The following is a 22,028-nucleotide window of genomic DNA, read 5'->3' as shown; positions in this document are numbered from 1 at the left end:
TTAGTCTTAAGGATAACTATTAGTGGTTAGTATCGTTAGTCTTAAGGATAACTATTAGTGGTTAGTATCGTTAGTCTTAAGGATAACTATTAGTATTAGTATCGTTAGTTTAGTATAACTATTAGTGGTTAGTATCGTTAGTCTTAAGGATAACTATTAGTGGTTAGTATCGTTAGTCTTAAGGATAACTATTAGTGGTTAGTATCGTTAGTCTTAAGGATAACTATTAGTGGTTAGTATCGTTAGTCTTAAGGATAACTATTAGTGGTTATCGTTAGTCTTAAGGATAACTATTAGTGGTTAGTATCGTTAGTCTTAAGGATAACTATTAGTGGTTAGTATCGTTAGTCTTAAGGATAACTATTAGTGGTTAGTATCGTTAGTCTTAAGGATAACTATTAGTGGTTAGTATCGTTAGTCTTAAGGATAACTATTAGTGGTTAGTATCGTTAGTCTTAAGGATAACTATTAGTGGTTAGTATCGTTAGTTTTAAGGATAACTATTAGTGGTTAGTATCGTTAGTGGTTTATCGTTAGTCTTAAAATAACTATTAGTGGCTAATATCGTTAGTTTTAAGGATAACTATTAGTGGTTAGTATCGTTAGTCTTAAGGATAACTATTAGTGGTTAGTATCGTTAGTCTTAAGGATAACTATTAGTGGTTAGTATCGTTAGTCTTAAGGATAACTATTAGTGGTTAGTATCGTTAGTCTTAAGGATAACTATTAGTGGTTAGTATCGTTAGTCTTAAGGATAACTATTAGTGGTTATATCGTTAGTGGGATAACTATTAGTGGTTAGTATCGTTAGTCTTAAGGATAACTATTAGTGGTTAGTATCGTTAGTCTTAAGGATAACTATTAGTGGTTAGTATCGTTAGTCTTAAGGATAACTATTAGTGGTTAGTATCGTTAGTCTTAAGGATAACTATTAGTGGTTAGTATCGTTAGTCTTAAGGATAACTATTAGTGGTTAGTATCGTTAGTCTTAAGGATAACTATTAGTGGTTAGTATCGTTAGTCTTAAGGATAACTATTAGTGGTTAGTATCGTTAGTCTTAAGGATAACTATTAGTGGATAGTATCGTTAGTTTTAAGGATAACTATTAGTGGTTAGTATCGTTAGTTTTAAGGATAACTATTAGTGGTTAGTATCGTTAGTAAGGATAACTATTAGTGGTTAGTATCGTTAGTCTTAAGGATAACTATTAGTGGTTAGTATCGTTAGTCTTAAGGATAACTATTAGTGGTTAGTATCGTTAGTCTTAAGGATAACTATTAGTGGTTAGTATCGTTAGTCTTAAGGATAACTATTAGTGGTTAGTATCGTTAGTCTTAAGGATAACTATTAGTGGTTAGTATCGTTAGTCTTAAGGATAACTATTAGTGGTTAGTATCGTTAGTCTTAAGGATAACTATTAGTGGTTAGTATCGTTAGTCTTAAGGATAACTATTAGTGGTTAGTATCGTTAGTCTTAAGGATAACTATTAGTGGTTAGTATCGTTAGTTAAGGATAACTATTAGTGGTTAGTATCGTTAGTCTTAAGGATAACTATTAGTGGTTAGTATCGTTAGTCTTAAGGATAACTATTAGTGGTTAGTATCGTTAGTTTTAAGGATAACTATTAGTGGTTAGTATCGTTAGTCTTAAGGATAACTATTAGTGGTTAGTATCGTTAGTCTTAAGGATAACTATTAGTGGTTAGTATCGTTAGTCTTAAGGATAACTATTAGTGGTTAGTATCGTTAGTCTTAAGGATAACTATTAGTGGTTAGTATCGTTAGTCTTAAGGATAACTATTAGTGGTTAGTATCGTTAGTCTTAAGGATAACTATTAGTGGTTAGTATCGTTAGTCTTAAGGATAACTATTAGTGGTTAGTATCGTTAGTCTTAAGGATAACTATTAGTGGTTAGTATCGTTAGTCTTAAGGATAACTATTAGTGGTTAGTATCGTTAGTCTTAAGGATAACTATTAGTGGTTAGTATCGTTAGTCTTAAGGATAACTATTAGTGGTTAGTATCGTTAGTCTTAAGGATAACTATTAGTGGTTAGTATCGTTAGTCTTAAGGATAACTATTAGTGGTTAGTATCGTTAGTCTTAAGGATAACTATTAGTGGTTAGTATCGTTAGTCTTAAGGATAACTATTAGTGGTTAGTATCGTTAGTCTTAAGGATAACTATTAGTGGTTAGTATCGTTAGTCTTAAGGATAACTATTAGTGGTTAGTATCGTTAGTCTTAAGGATAACTATTAGTGGTTAGTATCGTTAGTCTTAAGGATAACTATTAGTGGTTAGTATCGTTAGTCTTAAGGATAACTATTAGTGGTTAGTATCGTTAGTCTTAAGGATAACTATTAGTGGTTAGTATCGTTAGTTTTAAGGATAACTATTAGTGGTTAGTATCGTTAGTTTTAAGGATAACTATTAGTGGTTAGTATCGTTAGTCTTAAGGATAACTATTAGTGGTTAGTATCGTTAGTCTTAAGGATAACTATTAGTGGTTAGTATCGTTAGTCTTAAGGATAACTATTAGTGGTTAGTATCGTTAGTCTTAAGGATAACTATTAGTGGTTAGTATCGTTAGTCTTAAGGATAACTATTAGTGGTTAGTATCGTTAGTCTTAAGGATAACTATTAGTGGTTAGTATCGTTAGTCTTAAGGATAACTATTAGTGGTTAGTATCGTTAGTCTTAAGGATAACTATTAGTGGTTAGTATCGTTAGTCTTAAGGATAACTATTAGTGGTTAGTATCGTTAGTCTTAAGGATAACTATTAGTGGTTAGTATCGTTAGTCTTAAGGATAACTATTAGTGGTTAGTATCGTTAGTCTTAAGGATAACTATTAGTGGTTAGTATCGTTAGTCTTAAGGATAACTATTAGTGGTTAGTATCGTTAGTCTTAAGGATAACTATTAGTGGTTAGTATCGTTAGTTTTAAGGATAACTATTAGTGGTTAGTATCGTTAGTCTTAAGGATAACTATTAGTGGTTAGTATCGTTAGTCTTAAGGATAACTATTAGTGGTTAGTATCGTTAGTCTTAATAACTATTAGTGATAACTATTATTAGTGGTTAGTATCGTTAGTCTTAAGGATAACTATTAGTGGTTAGTATCGTTAGTCTTAAGGATAACTATTAGTGGTTAGTATCGTTAGTCTTAAGGATAACTATTAGTGGTTAGTATCGTTAGTCTTAAGGATAACTATTAGTGGTTAGTATCGTTAGTCTTAAGGATAACTATTAGTGGTTAGTATCGTTAGTCGGATAACTATTAGTGGTTAGTATCGTTAGTCTTAAGGATAACTATTAGTGGTTAGTATCGTTAGTCTTAAGGATAACTATTAGTGGTTAGTATCGTTAGTCTTAAGGATAACTATTAGTGGTTAGTATCGTTAGTCTTAAGGATAACTATTAGTGGTTAGTATCGTATCGTTAGTCTTAAGGATAACTATTAGTGGTTAGTATCGTTAGTCTTAAGGATAACTATTAGTGGTTAGTATCGTTAGTTTTAAGGATAACTATTAGTGGTTAGTATCGTTAGTCTTAAGGATAACTATTAGTGGTTAGTATCGTTAGTCTTAAGGATAACTATTAGTGGTTAGTATCGTTAGTCTTAAGGATAACTATTAGTGGTTAGTATCGTTAGTCTTAAGGATAACTATTAGTGGTTAGTATCGTTAGTCTTAAGGATAACTATTAGTGGTTAGTATCGTTAGTATAACTATTAGTGGTTAGTATCGTTAGTCTTAAGGATAACTATTAGTGGTTAGTATCGTTAGTTTTAAGGATAACTATTAGTGGTTAGTATCGTTAGTTTTAAGGATAACTATTAGTGGTTAGTATCGTTAGTCTTAAGGATAACTATTAGTGGTTAGTATCGTTAGTCTTAAGGATAACTATTAGTGGTTAGTATCGTTAGTCTTAAGGATAACTATTAGTGTGGTTAGTTAGTATCGTTAGTCTTAGGATAACTATTAGTGGTTAGTATCGTTAGTCTTAAGGATAACTATTAGTGGTTAGTATCGTTAGTCTTAAGGATAACTATTAGTGTATCGTTAGTATCGTTAGTCTTAAGGATAACTATTAGTGGGTTAGTATCGTTAGTCTTAAGGATAACTATTAGTGGTTAGTATCGTTAGTCTTAAGGATAACTATTAGTGGTTAGTATCGTTAGTCTTAAGGATAACTATTAGTGGTTAGTATCGTTAGTCTTAAGGATAACTATTAGTGGTTAGTATCGTTAGTCTTAAGGATAACTATTAGTGGTTAGTATCGTTAGTCTTAAGGATAACTATTAGTGGTTAGTATCGTTAGTCTTAAGGATAACTATTAGTGGTTAGTATCGTTAGTCTGAAGGATAACTATTACTGGTTAGTATCGTTAGTCTTAAGGATAAATATTTGTGGCTAGTATCGTTAGTTTTAAGGATAACTATTTGTGGCTAGCATCGTTAGTCTTAAGGATAACTATTAGTGGTTAGTATCGTTAGTCTTAAGGATAACTATTAGTGGTTAGTATCGTTAGTCTTAAGGATAACTATTAGTGGTTAGTATCGTTAGTCTTAAGGATAACTATTAGTGGTTAGTATCGTTAGTCTTAAGGATAACTATTAGTGGTTAGTATCGTTAGTCTTAAGGATAACTATTAGTGGTTAGTATCGTTAGTCTTAAGGATAACTATTAGTGGTTAGTATCGTTAGTCTTAAGGATAACTATTAGTGGTTAGTATCGTTAGTCTTAAGGATAACTATTAGTGGTTAGTATCGTTAGTCTTAAGGATAACTATTAGTGGTTAGTATCGTTAGTCTTAAGGATAACTATTAGTGGTTAGTATCGTTAGTCTTAAGGATAACTATTAGTGGTTAGTATCGTTAGTCTTAAGGATAACTATTAGTGGTTAGTATCGTTAGTCTTAAGGATAACTATTAGTGGTTAGTATCGTTAGTCTTAAGGATAACTATTAGTGGTTAGTATCGTTAGTCTTAAGGATAACTATTAGTGGTTAGTATCGTTAGTCTTAAGGATAACTATTAGTGGTTAGTATCGTTAGTCTTAAGGATAACTATTAGTGGTTAGTATCGTTAGTCTTAAGGATAACTATTAGTGGTTAGTATCGTTAGTCTTAAGGATAACTATTAGTGGTTAGTATCGTTAGTCTTAAGGATAACTATTAGTGGTTAGTATCGTTAGTCTTAAGGATAACTATTAGTGGTTAGTATCGTTAGTCTTAAGGATAACTATTAGTGGTTAGTATCGTTAGTCTTAAGGATAACTATTAGTGGTTAGTATCGTTAGTCTTAAGGATAACTATTAGTGGTTAGTATCGTTAGTCTTAAGGATAACTATTAGTGGTTAGTATCGTTAGTCTTAAGGATAACTATTAGTGGTTAGTATCGTTAGTCTTAAGGATAACTATTAGTGGTTAGTATCGTTAGTCTTAAGGATAACTATTAGTGGTTAGTATCGTTAGTTTTAAGGATAACTATTAGTGGTTAGTATCGTTAGTCTTAAGGATAACTATTAGTGGTTAGTATCGTTAGTCTTAAGGATAACTATTAGTGGTTAGTATCGTTAGTCTTAAGGATAACTATTAGTGGTTAGTATCGTTAGTCTTAAGGATAACTATTAGTGGTTAGTATCGTTAGTCTTAAGGATAACTATTAGTGGTTAGTATCGTTAGTCTTAAGGATAACTATTAGTGGTTAGTATCGTTAGTCTTAAGGATAACTATTAGTGGTTAGTATCGTTAGTCTTAAGGATAACTATTAGTGGTTAGTATCGTTAGTCTTAAGGATAACTATTAGTGGTTAGTATCGTTAGTCTTAAGGATAACTATTAGTGGTTAGTATCGTTAGTCTTAAGGATAACTATTAGTGGTTAGTATCGTTAGTCTTAAGGATAACTATTAGTGGTTAGTATCGTTAGTCTTAAGGATAACTATTAGTGGTTAGTATCGTTAGTCTTAAGGATAACTATTAGTGGTTAGTATCGTTAGTCTTAAGGATAACTATTAGTGGTTAGTATCGTTAGTCTTAAGGATAACTATTAGTGGTTAGTATCGTTAGTCGTTAGTATCGTTAGTTTAAGGATAACTATTAGTGGTTAGTATCGTTAGTTTTAAGGATAACTATTAGTGGTTAGTATCGTTAGTCTTAAGGATAACTATTAGTGGTTAGTATCGTTAGTCTTAAGGATAACTATTAGTGGTTAGTATCGTTAGTCTTAAGGATAACTATTAGTGGTTAGTATCGTTAGTCTTAAGGATAACTATTAGTGGTTAGTATCGTTAGTCTTAAGGATAACTATTAGTGGTTAGTATCGTTAGTCTTAAGGATAACTATTAGTGGTTAGTATCGTTAGTCTTAAGGATAACTATTAGTGGTTAGTATCGTTAGTCTTAAGGATAACTATTAGTGGTTAGTATCGTTAGTCTTAAGGATAACTATTAGTGGTTAGTATCGTTAGTCTTAAGGATAACTATTAGTGGTTAGTATCGTTAGTCTTAAGGATAACTATTAGTGGTTAGTATCGTTAGTCTTAAGGATAACTATTAGTGGTTAGTATCGTTAGTCTTAAGGATAACTATTAGTGGTTAGTATCGTTAGTATTAGTGGTTAGTATCGTTAGTCTTAAGGATAACTATTAGTGGTTAGTATCGTTAGTCTTAAGGATAACTATTAGTGGTTAGTATCGTTAGTCTTAAGGATAACTATTAGTGGTTAGTATCGTTAGTCTTAAGGATAACTATTAGTGGTTAGTATCGTTAGTCTTAAGGATAACTATTAGTGGTTAGTATCGTTAGTCTTAAGGATAACTATTAGTGGTTAGTATCGTTAGTCTTAAGGATAACTATTAGTGGTTAGTATCGTTAGTCTTAAGGATAACTATTAGTGGTTAGTATCGTTAGTCTTAAGGATAACTATTAGTGGTTAGTATCGTTAGTCTTAAGGATAACTATTAGTGTTAGTATAGTATCGTTAGTCTTAAGGATAACTATTAGTGGTTAGTATCGTTAGTCTTAAGGATAACTATTAGTGGTTAGTATCGTTAGTCTTAAGGATAACTATTAGTGGTTAGTATCGTTAGTCTTAAGGATAACTATTAGTTAGTATCGTTAGTATCGTTAGTATCTTAAGGATAACTATTAGTGGTTAGTATCGTTAGTCTTAAGGATAACTATTAGTGGTTAGTATCGTTAGTCTTAAGGATAACTATTAGTGGTTAGTATCGTTAGTCTTAAGGATAACTATTAGTGGTTAGTATCGTTAGTCTTAAGGATAACTATTAGTGGTTAGTATCGTTAGTCTTAAGGATAACTATTAGTGGTTAGTATCGTTAGTCTTAAGGATAACTATTAGTGGTTAGTATCGTTAGTCTTAAGGATAACTATTAGTGGTTAGTATCGTTAGTCTTAAGGATAACTATTAGTGGTTAGTATCGTTAGTCTTAAGGATAACTATTAGTGGTGTATCGTTAGTTTAGTATCTATTAGTTTAGTATCGTTAGTCTTAAGGATAACTATTAGTGGTTAGTATCGTTAGTCTTAAGGATAACTATTAGTGGTTAGTATCGTTAGTCTTAAGGATAACTATTAGTGGTTAGTATCGTTAGTCTTAAGGATAACTATTAGTGGTTAGTATCGTTAGTCTTAAGGATAACTATTAGTGGTTAGTATCGTTAGTAAGGATAACTATTAGTGGTAGTTAACTATTAGTGGTTAGTATCGTTAGTCTTAAGGATAACTATTAGTGGTTAGTATCGTTAGTCTTAAGGATAACTATTAGTGGTTAGTATCGTTAGTCTTAAGGATAACTATTAGTGGTTAGTATCGTTAGTCTTAAGGATAACTATTAGTGGTTAGTATCGTTAGTCTTAAGGATAACTATTAGTGGTTAGTATCGTTAGTCTTAAGGATAACTATTAGTGGTTAGTATCGTTAGTCTTAAGGATAACTATTAGTGGTTAGTATCGTTAGTCTTAAGGATAACTATTAGTGGTTAGTATCGTTAGTCTTAAGGATAACTATTAGTGGTTAGTATCGTTAGTCTTAAGGATAACTATTAGTGGATAGTATCGTTAGTCTTAAGGATAACTATTAGTGGTTAGTATCGTTAGTCTTAAGGATAACTATTAGTGGTTAGTATCGTTAGTCTTAAGGATAACTATTAGTGGTTAGTATCGTTAGTTTTAAGGATAACTATTAGTGGTTAGTATCGTTAGTCTTAAGGATAACTATTAGTGGTTAGTATCGTTAGTCTTAAGGATAACTATTAGTGGTTAGTATCGTTAGTCTTAAGGATAACTATTAGTGGTTAGTATCGTTAGTCTTAAGGATAACTATTAGTTTAGTATCGTTAGTTAGGATAACTATTAGTGGTTAGTATCGTTAGTCTTAAGGATAACTATTAGTGGTTAGTATCGTTAGTCTTAAGGATAACTATTAGTGGTTAGTATCGTTAGTCTTAAGGATAACTATTAGTGGTTAGTATCGTTAGTCTTAAGGATAACTATTAGTGGTTAGTATCGTTAGTCTTAAGGATAACTATTAGTGGTTAGTATCGTTAGTCTTAAGGATAACTATTAGTGGTTAGTATCGTTAGTCTTAAGGATAACTATTAGTGGTTAGTATCGTTAGTCTTAAGGATAACTATTAGTGGTTAGTATCGTTAGTCTTAAGGATAACTATTAGTGGTTAGTATCGTTAGTCTTAAGGATAACTATTAGTGGTTAGTATCGTAGTCGTTAGTGGTTTATCGTTAGTCTTAAGGATAACTATTAGTGGTTAGTATCGTTAGTCTTAAGGATAACTATTAGTGGTTAGTATCGTTAGTCTTAAGGATAACTATTAGTGGTTAGTATCGTTAGTCTTAAGGATAACTATTAGTGGTTAGTATCGTTAGTCTTAAGGATAACTATTAGTGGTTAGTATCGTTAGTCTTAAGGATAACTATTAGTGGTTAGTATCGTTAGTCTTAAGGATAACTATTAGTGGTTAGTATCGTTAGTCTTAAGGATAACTATTAGTGGTTAGTATCGTTAGTCTTAAGGATAACTATTAGTGGTTAGTATCGTTAGTCTTAAGGATAACTATTAGTGGTTAGTATCGTTAGTCTTAAGGATAACTATTAGTGGTTAGTATCGTTAGTCTTAAGGATAACTATTAGTGGTTAGTATCGTTAGTCTTAAGGATAACTATTAGTGGTTAGTATCGTTAGTCTTAAGGATAACTATTAGTGGTTAGTATCGTTAGTCTTAAGGATAACTATTAGTGGTTAGTATCGTTAGTCTTAAGGATAACTATTAGTGGTTAGTATCGTTAGTCTTAAGGATAACTATTAGTGGTTAGTATCGTTAGTCTTAAGGATAACTATTAGTGGTTAGTATCGTTAGTCTTAAGGATAACTATTAGTGGTTAGTATCGTTAGTCTTAAGGATAACTATTAGTGGTTAGTATCGTTAGTCTTAAGGATAACTATTAGTGGTTAGTATCGTTAGTCTTAAGGATAACTATTAGTGGTTAGTATCGTTAGTCTTAAGGATAACTATTAGTGGTTAGTATCGTTAGTCTTAAGGATAACTATTAGTGGTTAGTATCGTTAGTCTTAAGGATAACTATTAGTGGTTAGTATCGTTAGTTTTAAGGATAACTATTAGTGGTTAGTATCGTTAGTTTTAAGGATAACTATTAGTGGTTAGTATCGTTAGTCTTAAGGATAACTATTAGTGGTTAGTATCGTTAGTTTAAGGATAACTATTAGTGGTTAGTATCGTTAGTTTTAAGGATAACTATTAGTGGTTAGTATCGTTAGTCTTAAGGATAACTATTAGTGGTTAGTATCGTTAGTCTTAAGGATAACTATTAGTGGTTAGTATCGTTAGTCTTAAGGATAACTATTAGTAGTTAGTATCGTTAGTCTTAAGGATAACTATTAGTGTTAGTTAGTATCGTTAGTTAGTCTTAAGGATAACTATTAGTGGTTAGTATCGTTAGTCTTAAGGATAACTATTAGTGGTTAGTATCGTTAGTCGTTAGTCTTAGGATAACTATTAGTGGTTAGTATCGTTAGTCTTAAGGATAACTATTAGTGGTTAGTATCGTTAGTCTTAAGGATAACTATTAGTGGTTAGTATCGTTAGTCTTAAGGATAACTATTAGTGGTTAGTATCGTTAGTCTTAAGGATAACTATTAGTGGTTAGTATCGTTAGTCTTAAGGATAACTATTAGTGGTTAGTATCGTTAGTCTTAAGGATAACTATTAGTGGTTAGTATCGTTAGTCTTAAGGATAACTATTAGTGGTTAGTATCGTTAGTTTTAAGGATAACTATTAGTGGTTAGTATCGTTAGTTTTAAGGATAACTATTAGTGGTTAGTATCGTTAGTTTTAAGGATAACTATTAGTGGTTAGTATCGTTAGTTTTAAGGATAACTATTAGTGGTTAGTATCGTTAGTAACTTAAGGATATCTATTAGTGGTTAGTATCGTTAGTCTTAAGGATAACTATTAGTGGTTAGTATCGTTAGTCTTAAGGATAACTATTAGTGGTTAGTATCGTTAGTCTTAAGGATAACTATTAGTGGTTAGTATCGTTAGTCTTAAGGATAACTATTAGTGGTTAGTATCGTTAGTCTTAAGGATAACTATTAGTGGTTAGTATCGTTAGTCTTAAGGATAACTATTAGTGGTTAGTATCGTTAGTCTTAAGGATAACTATTAGTGGTTAGTATCGTTAGTCTTAAGGATAACTATTAGTGGTTAGTATCGTTAGTCTTAAGGATAACTATTAGTGGTTAGTATCGTTAGTCTTAAGGATAACTATTAGTGGTTAGTATCGTTAGTTTTAAGGATAACTATTAGTGGTTAGTATCGTTAGTTTTAAGGATAACTATTAGTGGTTAGTATCGTTAGTCTTAAGGATAACTATTAGTGGTTAGTATCGTTAGTCTTAAGGATAACTATTAGTGTGGTTAGTATCGTTAGTCTTAAGGATAACTATTAGTGGTTAGTATCGTTAGTCTTAAGGATAACTATTAGTGGTTAGTATCGTTAGTCTTAAGGATAACTATTAGTGGTTAGTATCGTTAGTCTTAAGGATAACTATTAGTGGTTAGTATCGTTAGTCTTAAGGATAACTATTAGTGGTTAGTATCGTTAGTCTTAAGGATAACTATTAGTGGTTAGTATCGTTAGTCTTAAGGATAACTATTAGTGGTTAGTATCGTTAGTCTTAAGGATAACTATTAGTGGTTAGTATCGTTAGTCTTAAGGATAACTATTAGTGGTTAGTATCGTTAGTCTTAAGGATAACTATTAGTAGTGTTAGTTAGTCTTAAGGATATCGTTAGTCTTAGTATCGTTAGTCTTAAGGATAACTATTAGTGGTTAGTATCGTTAGTCTTAAGGATAACTATTAGTGGTTAGTATCGTTAGTCTTAAGGATAACTATTAGTGGTTAGTATCGTTAGTCTTAAGGATAACTATTAGTGGTTAGTATCGTTAGTCTTAAGGATAACTATTAGTGGTTAGTATCGTTAGTCTTAAGGATAACTATTAGTGGTTAGTATCGTTAGTCTTAAGGATAACTATTAGTGGTTAGTATCGTTAGTCTTAAGGATAACTATTAGTGGTTAGTATCGTTAGTCTTAAGGATAACTATTAGTGGTTAGTATCGTTAGTCTTAAGGATAACTATTAGTGGTTAGTATCGTTAGTCTTAAGGATAACTATTAGTGGTTAGTATCGTTAGTCTTAAGGATAACTATTAGTGGTTAGTATCGTTAGTCTTAAGGATAACTATTAGTGGTTAGTATCGTTAGTCTTAAGGATAACTATTAGTGGTTAGTATCGTTAGTTTTAAGGATAACTATTAGTGGTTAGTATCGTTAGTCTTAAGGATAACTATTAGTGGTTAGTATCGTTAGTCTTAAGGATAACTATTAGTGGTTAGTATCGTTAGTCTTAAGGATAACTATTAGGAGTTAGTATCGTTAGTCTTAAGGATAACTATTACTGGTTAGTATCGTTAGTCTTAAGGATAAATATTTGTGGTTAGTATTGTTAGTCTTAAGGATAACTATTAGTGGTTAGTATCGTTAGTCTTAAGGATAACTATTAGTGGTTAGTATCGTTAGTCTTAAGGATAACTATTAGTGGTTAGTATCGTTAGTCTTAAGGATAACTATTAGTGGTTAGTATCGTTAGTCTTAAGGATAACTATTAGTGGTTAGTATCGTTAGTCTTAAGGATAACTATTAGTGGTTAGTATCGTTAGTCTTAAGGATAACTATTAGTGGTTAGTATCGTTAGTCTTAAGGATAACTATTAGTGGTTAGTATCGTTAGTCTTAAGGATAACTATTAGTGGTTAGTATCGTTAGTCTTAAGGATAACTATTAGTGGTTAGTATCGTTAGTCTTAGTCTTAGGATAACTATTAGTGGTTAGTATCGTTAGTCTTAAGGATAACTATTAGTGGTTAGTATCGTTAGTTTAAGGATAACTATTAGTGGTTAGTATCGTTAGTTTTAAGGATAACTATTAGTAGTTAGTATCGTTAGTTTTAAGGATAACTATTAGTGGTTAGTATCGTTAGTTTTAAGGATAACTATTAGTGGTTAGTATCGTTAGTCTTAAGGATAACTATTAGTGGTTAGTATCGTTAGTCTTAAGGATAACTATTAGTGGTTAGTATCGTTAGTCTTAAGGATAACTATTAGTGGTTAGTATCGTTAGTCTTAAGGATAACTATTAGTGGTTAGTATCGTTAGTCTTAAGGATAACTATTAGTGGTTAGTATCGTTAGTCTTAAGGATAACTATTAGTGGTTAGTATCGTTAGTCTTAAGGATAACTATTAGTGGTTAGTATCGTTAGTCTTAAGGATAACTATTAGTGGTTAGTATCGTTAGTCTTAAGGATAACTATTAGTGGATAGTATCGTTAGTCTTAAGGATAACTATTAGTGGTTAGTATCGTTAGTCTTAAGGATAACTATTAGTGGTTAGTATCGTTAGTCTTAAGGATAACTATTAGTGGTTAGTATCGTTAGTTTTAAGGATAACTATTAGTGGATAGTATCGTTAGTCTTAAGGATAACTATTAGTTAGTATCGTTAGTCTTAAGGATAACTATTAGTGGTTAGTATCGTTAGTTTTAAGGATAACTATTAGTGGTTAGTATCGTTAGTCTTAAGGATAACTATTAGTTAGTATCGTTAGTCTTAAGGATAACTATTAGTGGTTAGTATCGTTAGTCTTAAGGATAACTATTAGTGGTTAGTATCGTTAGTCTTAAGGATAACTATTAGTGGTTAGTATCGTTAGTCTTAAGGATAACTATTAGTGGTTAGTATCGTTAGTCTTAAGGATAACTATTAGTGGTTAGTATCGTTAGTCTTAAGGATAACTATTAGTGGTTAGTATCGTTAGTCTTAAGGATAACTATTAGTGGTTAGTATCGTTAGTCTTAAGGATAACTATTAGTGGTTAGTATCGTTAGTCTTAAGGATAACTATTAGTGGTTAGTATCGTTAGTCTTAAGGATAACTATTAGTGGTTAGTATCGTTAGTCTTAAGGATAACTATTAGTGGTTAGTATCGTTAGTCTTAAGGATAACTATTAGTGGTTAGTATCGTTAGTCTTAAGGATAACTATTAGTGGTTAGTATCGTTAGTCTTAAGGATAACTATTAGTGGTTAGTATCGTTAGTCTTAAAATAACTATTAGTGGTTAGTATCGTTAGTCTTAAGGATAACTATTAGTGGTTAGTATCGTTAGTCTTAAGGATAACTATTAGTGGTTAGTATCGTTAGTCTTAAGGATAACTATTAGTGGTTAGTATCGTTAGTCTTAAGGATAACTATTAGTGGTTAGTATCGTTAGTCTTAAGGATAACTATTAGTGGTTAGTATCGTTAGTCTTAAGGATAACTATTAGTGGTTAGTATCGTTAGTCTTAAGGATAACTATTAGTGGTTAGTATCGTTAGTTTTAAGGATAACTATTAGTGGTTAGTATCGTTAGTTTTAAGGATAACTATTAGTGGTTAGTATCGTTAGTCTTAAGGATAACTATTAGTGGTTAGTATCGTTAGTCTTAAGGATAACTATTAGTGGTTAGTATCGTTAGTCTTAGGATAACTATTAGTGGTATCGTTAGTCTTAAGGATAACTATTAGTGGATAGTATCGTTAGTCTTAAGGATAACTATTAGTGGTTAGTATCGTTAGTTTTAAGGATAACTATTAGTGGTTAGTATCGTTAGTTTTAAGGATAACTATTAGTGGTTAGTATCGTTAGTTTTAAGGATAACTATTAGTGGATAGTATCGTTAGTCTTAAGGATAAATATTAGTGGTTAGTATCGTTAGTCTTAAGGATAACTATTAGTGGTAATAACTATTAGTGGTTAGTATCGTTAGTCTTAAGGATAACTATTAGTGGTTAGTATCGTTAGTCTTAAGGATAACTATTAGTAGTTAGTATCGTTAGTCTTAAGGATAACTAACTATTAGTGGCTAATATCGTTAGTCTTAGGGATAACTATTAGTGGTTAGTATTGTTAGTCTTAAGGATAACTATTAGTGGTTAGTATCGTTAGTCTTAAGGATAACTATTAGTGGTTAGTATCGTTAGTCTTAAGGATAACTATTAGTGGTTAGTATCGTTAGTCTTAAGGATAACTATTAGTGGCTAGTATCGTTAGTCTTAAGGATAACTATTAGTGGTTAGTATCGTTAGTCTTAAGGATAACTATTAGTGGTTAGTATCGTTAGTCTTAAGGATAACTATTAGTGGTTAGTAGTATCGTTAGTCTTAAGGATAACTATTAGTGGTTAGTATCGTTAGTTTTAAGGATAACTATTAGTGGTTAGTATCGTTAGTTTTAAGGATAACTATTAGTAGTTAGTATCGTTAGTTTTAAGGATAACTATTAGTGTTAGTAAGTATCGTTAGTCTTAAGGATAACTATTAGTGGTTAGTATCGTTAGTCTTAAGGATAACTATTAGTATAGTATCGTTAGTCTTAGTAACTATTAGTTAGTTCGTTAGTCTTAAGGATAACTATTAGTGGTTAGTATCGTTAGTCTTAAGGATAACTATTAGTGGTTAGTATCGTTAGTCTTAAGGATAACTATTAGTGGTTAGTATCGTTAGTCTTAAGGATAACTATTAGTGGTTAGTATCGTTAGTCTTAAGGATAACTATTAGTGGTTAGTATCGTTAGTCTTAAGGATAACTATTAGTGGTTAGTATCGTTAGTCTTAAGGATAACTATTAGTGGTTAGTATCGTTAGTCTTAAGGATAACTATTAGTGGTTAGTATCGTTAGTCTTAAGGATAACTATTAGTGGTGGTTAGTATCGTTAGTCTTATAACTATTAGTGGTTAGTATCGTTAGTCTTAAGGATAACTATTAGTGGTTAGTATCGTTAGTCTTAAGGATAACTATTAGTGGTTAGTATTAGTGGTTAGTATCGTTAGTCTTAAGGATAACTATTAGTGGTTAGTATCGTTAGTCTTAAGGATAACTATTAGTGGTTAGTATCGTTAGTTTTAAGGATAACTATTAGTGGCTAGTATCGTTAGTTTTAAGGATAACTATTAGTGGTTAGTATCGTTAGTTTTAAGGATAACTATTAGTGGTCAGTATCGTAAGTTTTAAGGATAACTATTAGTGGATAGTATCGTTAGTTTTAAGGATAACTATTAGTGGTTAGTATCGTTAGTCTTAAGGATAAGTATTTAGTCTTAAGGATAACTATTAGTGGTTAGTATCGTTAGTCTTAAGGATAACTATTAGTAGTTAGTATCGTTAGTCTTAAGGATAACTATTAGTGGTTAGTATCGTTAGTATCGTTAGTCTTAGGGATAACTATTAGTGGTTAGTATCGTTAGTCTTAAGGATAACTATTAGGTTAGGTATCGTTAGTATAACTATTAGTTAGTCTTAAGTCTTAATAACTATTAGTGGTTAGTATCGTTAGTCTTAAGGATAACTATTAGTGGTTAGTATCGTTAGTCTTAAGGATAACTATTAGTGGTTAGTATCGTTAGTCTTAAGGATAACTATTAGTGGTTAGTATCGTTAGTCTTAAGGATAACTATTAGTGGTTAGTATCGTTAGTTTTAAGGATAACTATTAGTGGTTAGTATCGTTAGTCTTAAGGATAACTATTAGTGGTTAGTATCGTTAGTCTTAAGGATAACTATTAGTGGTTAGTATCGTTAGTCTTAAGGATAACTATTAGTGGTTAGTATCGTTAGTTTTAAGGATAACTATTAGTGGTTAGTATCGTTAGTTTTAAGGATAACTATTAGTAGTTAGTATCGTTAGTTTTAAGGATAACTATTAGTGGTTAGTATCGTTAGTTTTAAGGATAACTATTAGTGGTTAGTATCGTTAGTCTTAAGGATAACTATTAGTGGTTAGTATCGTTAGTCTTAAGGATAACTATTAGTGGATAGTATCGTTAGTCTTAAGGATAACTATTAGTGGTTAGTATCGTTAGTTTTAAGGATAACTATTAGTGGTTAGTATCGTTAGTCTTAAGGATAACTATTAGTGGTTAGTATCGTTAGTCTTAAGGATAACTATTAGTGGTTAGTATCGTTAGTCTTAAGGATAACTATTAGTGGTTAGTATCGTTAGTCTTAAGGATAACTATTAGTGGTTAGTATCGTTAGTCTTAAGGATAACTATTAGTGGTTAGTATCGTTAGTCTTAAGGATAACTATTAGATAACGTTAGTTAACTATTAGTGGTTAGTATCGTTAGTCTTAAGGATAACTATTAGTGGTTAGTATCGTTAGTCTTAAGGATAACTATTAGTGGTTAGTATCGTTAGTCTTAAGGATAACTATTAGTGGTTAGTATCGTTAGTTTTAAGGATAACTATTAGTGGTTAGTATCGTTAGTCTTAAGGATAACTATTAGTGGTTAGTATCGTTAGTCTTAAGGATAACTATTAGTGGTTAGTATCGTTAGTCTTAAGGATAACTATTAGTGGTTAGTATCGTTAGTCTTAAGGATAACTATTAGTGGTTAGTATCGTTAGTCTTAAGGATAACTATTAGTGGTTAGTATCGTTAGTCTTAAGGATAACTATTAGTGGTTAGTATCGTTAGTCTTAAGGATAACTATTAGTGGTTAGTATCGTTAGTCTTAAAGGATAACTATTAGTGGTTAGTATCGTTAGTCTTAGTCTTAAGGATAACTATTAGTGGTTAGTATCGTTAGTCTTAAGGATAACTATTAGTGGTTAGTATCGTTAGTCTTAAGGATAATTATTAGTGGTTAGTAGCGTTAGTTTTAAGGATAACTATTAGTGGTTCGTATCGTTAGTTTTAAGGATAACTATTAGTGGTTAGTATCGTTAGTCTTAAGGATAACTATTAGTGGTTAGTATCGTTAGTCTTAAGGATAACTATTAGTGGTTAGTATCGTTAGTCTTAAGTAACTATTAGTGGTTAGTATCGTTAGTCTTAAGGATAACTATTAGTGGTTAGTATCGTTAGTCTTAAGGATAACTATTAGTGGTTAGTAGTATCGTTAGTCTTAAGGATAACTATTAGTGGTTAGTATCGTTAGTCTTAAGGATAACTATTAGTGGTTAGTATCGTTAGTCTTAAGGATAACTATTAGTGGTTAGTATCGTTAGTCTTAAGGATAACTATTAGTGGTTAGTATCGTTAGTCTTAAGGATAACTATTAGTGGTTAGTGGTTAGTATCGTTAGTCTTAAGGATAACTATTAGTGGTTAGTATCGTTAGTCTTAAGGATAACTATTAGTGGTTAGTATCGTTAGTCTTAAGGATAACTATTAGTGGTTAGTATCGTTAGTCTTAAGGATAACTATTAGTGGTTAGTATCGTTAGTCTTAAGGATAACTATTAGTGGTTAGTATCGTTAGTCTTAAGGATAACTATTAGTGGTTAGTATCGTTAGTCTTAAGGATAACTATTAGTGGTTAGTATCGTTAGTCTTAAGGATAACTATTAGTGGTTAGTATCGTTAGTCTTAAGGATAACTATTAGTAGTTAGTATCGTTAGTCTTAAGGATAACTATTAGTGGTTAGTATCGTTAGTTTTAAGGATAACTATTAGTGGTTAGTATCGTTAGTCTTAAGGATAACTATTAGTGGTTAGTATCGTTAGTCTTAAGGATAACTATTAGTGGTTAGTATCGTTAGTCTTAAGGATAACTATTAGTGGTTAGTATCGTTAGTCTTAAGGATAACTATAGTGTTAGCTATCGTTAACTTTTAAGGATAACTATTAGTGGTTAGTATCGTTAGTCTTAAGGATAACTATTAGTGGTTAGTATCGTTAGTCTTAAGGATAACTATTAGTGGTTAGTATCGTTAGTCTTAAGGATAACTATTAGTGGTTAGTATCGTTAGTCTTAAGGATAACTATTTGTGGCTAGTATCGTTAGTCTTAAGGATAACTATTAGTGGTTAGTATCGTTAGTCTTAAGGATAACTATTAGTGGTTAGTATCGTTAGTCTTAAGGATAACTATTTGTGGATGGTATTGTTAGTCTTAAGGATAACTATTAGTGGTTAGTATCGTTAGTTTTAAGGATAACTATTAGTGGTTAGTATCGTTAGTCTTAAGGATAACTATTAGTGGTTAGTATCGTTAGTCTTAAGGATAACTATTAGTGGTTAGTATCGTTAGTCTTAAGGATAACTATTAGTGGTTATTATATCGTTAGTCTTAAGGATAACTATTAGTGGTTAGTATCGTTAGTCTTAAAGGATAACTATTAGTGGTTAGTATCGTTAGTTTATAACTATTAGTGGTTAGTATCGTTAGTCTTAAGGATAACTATTAGTGGTTAGTATCGTTAGTCTTAAGGATAACTATTAGTGGTTAGTATCGTTAGTCTTAGGGATAACTATTAGTGGTTAGTATCGTTAGTCTTAAGGATAACTATTAGTGGTTAGTATCGTTAGTCTTAAGGATAACTATTAGTGGTTAGTATCGTTAGTTTTAAGGATAACTATTAGTGGTTAGTATCGTTAGTCTTAAGGATAACTATTAGTAGTTAGTATCGTTAGTCTTAAGGATAACTATTAGTGGATGGTATTGTTAGTTTTAAAGATAACTATTAGTGGTTGGTATCGTTAGTTTTAAGGATAACTATTAGTGGTTAGTATCGTTAGTCTTAAGGATATGGCTATCCTTATTTCTTTCCTGTGATTCCTGTATGTTATCTTTGTCTTATGGCTAACCTCAGTTCTTTATTGTGATCCCTGTATGTTAACGTTATTTTGTGGCTAACCTCAGTTCTCTAATATGATTCCTGTTTGTTAACGTTGTCTTGTGGCTTACCTTAGTTCTCTCCTGTGATTCCTGTATGTTATCTTTGTCTTATGGCTAACCTCAGTTCTTTATTGTGATCCCTTTATGTTAACGTTGTCTTGTGGCTACCCTTAGTTCTCTAATGTTATCCTTGTATGTTAATGTTGTCTTTGTTTTGTGGCTACACTTAGTTCTCTACTGTGATCCCAGTGTTCTAACGTTGTCTTGTGGCAACCCTTAGTTCTCTACTGTGACTTCTGTATGTTAACGTTGTCTTGTGGCTACCCTTAGTTCTCTACTGTGATCCCTATATCTTAACGTTGTCTTGTCGCTAACCTCAGTTCTTTATTGTGATCCCTGTATGTTAACGTTATCTTGTGGCTAACGTCAGTTCTCTACTGTGATCCCTGTTTCTTAACGTTGTCTTGTGGGTACCCTTAGTTCTGTACTGTGATCCCTATATCTTAACGTTGTCTTGTGGCTAACCTCAGTTCTTTATTGTGATCCCTGTATGTTAACGTTATCTTGTGGCTAACCTCAGTTCTCTACTGTCATCCCTTTATGTTATCTTTGTCTTATGGCTAACCTTAATTCTCTACTGTGATCCCAGTATTCTAACTTTTTTTTGTGAGAACCCTCAGTTATCTACTGTGATCCCTGTATGTTAACGTTGTCTTGTAGCTACCCTTAGTTCTCTAATGTTATCCTTGTATGTTAACGTTGTCTTTGTTTTGTGGCTACACTTATTTCTCCACTGTGATCCCTGTATGTTAACGTTGTCTTGTGGCTACACTCAGTTCTCTACTGCGATCCCTGTATGTTAATGTTGTCTTGTGGCTACACTCATTTCTCTACTGTGATCCCTGTATGTTAACGTTGTCTTATGGCTACCCTTAGTTCTCTACTGTGATCCCGTATGTTAACGTTGTCTTGTGGCTACACTCAGTTCACTAAAGTGATCCCTGTATGGTAACGTTGTCTTGTGACCGCTCCTTTTTCTCAGTTATCCGTACTTTAATTGTGCAGCTGTACGTTAACTTCGCTCCTTTGTACCGTACTTGGTATTTCTTTTTAATGTGTATATACTTCTTTAACTTATATATTACAGAAAACAGTTTACGTCTCTGATACATCTTTAAGCTGCCACTGCTTATGGCATATTTTATTATTAATAATAAACAATGCGATTGTATTAAACAAATCTATTTTTTCGCTGACGTTCATTCGTATGAGAATCCTATTAAATTAAAATGAAAAACAAACACCAAAACGTTTAGGTAAATATCTATAGATGTTCTTCATAACGTTACTTATATTTTAACAGATGATTTCAACAATGAAATTATGACAAATTCTACTTTTAAGAAGGACATGGAAAGAGAAAAACTGACATTTTTTCGGGCAGTGGTTATTACTTCTGGAACGATCGTCCTTGTGTCCATCACAGCCATATGTTTCCTGTGCTTGTGTGAAAGGTCCAAACTCCAGAGACAGAGCGTATTTTCTCAAGTAATATCAGTAAGGTGTTTATCGACAAGAAATGAGCAATGTTCTGTATCACAATACCGTGTTCAACAACCTTGTGTTGACTTAACCGGAGTTACACCTGGACTGAATCAATATTACGTGTGAATATCACATGCATATTAAATACCTTTAATGTCCTGTGTATAATAAACTATAAATCTGCAACACACCTGTAATTGTAAACTATAAATCTGTAACAAACATGTAATTGTAAACTACAAATCTGTTAATAACTTCGTTGTTACGGTAACTGATTGTACTGACTGCATAGTGTTCAGAGATACATGTAAGTAAGCCACTTGTTAATAAACCTGTTGTTATGGTAACTGATTGTACTGACTACATAGTGTTCAGAGATAGATGTAAGTAAGCCACCTGTTAATAAACCTGTTGTTATGGTAACTGATTGTACTGACTACATAGTGTTCAGAGATAGATGTAAGTTAGCCACTTGTTAATAAACCTGTTGTTATGGTAACTGATTGTACTGACTACATAGTGTTCAGAGATAGATGTAAGTAGGCCACCTGTTAATAAACCTGTTGTTATGGTAACTGATTGTACTGACTACATATTGTTCAGAGATAGATGTAAGTAAGCCACCTGTTAATAAACCTGTTGTTATGGTAACTGATTGTACTGACTACATAGTGTTCAGAGATAGATATAAGTAAGCCACTTTTTAATAACCCTGTTGCTATGGTAACTGATTGTACTGACTACATAGTGTTCAGAGATAGATGTAAGTAAGCCACTTGTTAATAAACCTGTTGTTATGGTAACTGATTGTACTGACTACATAGTGTTCAGAGATAGATGTAAGTAAGCCACTTGTTAATAAACCTGTCGCAATGGTAACTGATTGTACTGACCACATAATGTTCAGAGATAGAAGGATTCTAGCTGTATAATAATTTGTCCGATCTTAACGGTGCTTTCAGTTCCCGATCGATTTTTTACGATTTAAGAAGAGTAGATCGTGTGCATATGTTTCACTTTAAGAAGAGTAGATCGTGTGCATATGTTTCACTTTAAGAAGAGTAGATCGTGTGCATATGTTTCACTTTAAGAAGAGTAGATCGTATGCATATGTTTCACTTTAAGAAGAGTAGATCGTGTGCATATGTTTCACTTTAAGAAGAGTAGCTCGTGTGCATATGTTTCACTTTAAGAAGAGTAGCTCGTGTGCA

General features: G+C 31.7%; 1 protein-coding gene across 2 annotated transcripts in view; it reads left to right on the top strand.

Moving 5' to 3' along the window:
* The window catches only part of LOC143239412 (uncharacterized), a 349,619-nt gene extending 327,999 nt beyond the window's left edge, over window positions 1–21,620 (top strand). For both annotated transcript variants that reach the window (XR_013021170.1, XM_076480442.1), the window contains exon 2: window positions 20,636–21,620. Coding sequence is in view for 1 of the 2 variants with exons in the window: in XM_076480442.1 (XP_076336557.1) it covers window positions 20,636–20,943 (308 nt within the window). In the remaining variant the exon portion in view is untranslated. The remainder of the gene's footprint in view (window positions 1–20,635) is intronic.
* The last annotated feature ends 408 nt before the right edge of the window (window positions 21,621–22,028 follow it).

Source organism: Tachypleus tridentatus, chromosome 13 (assembly GCF_004210375.1).
Source record: "Tachypleus tridentatus isolate NWPU-2018 chromosome 13, ASM421037v1, whole genome shotgun sequence".
Lineage (NCBI taxonomy): Eukaryota > Metazoa > Arthropoda > Merostomata > Xiphosura > Limulidae > Tachypleus > Tachypleus tridentatus.
This window is presented reverse-complemented; position numbering and strand designations above follow the sequence as displayed.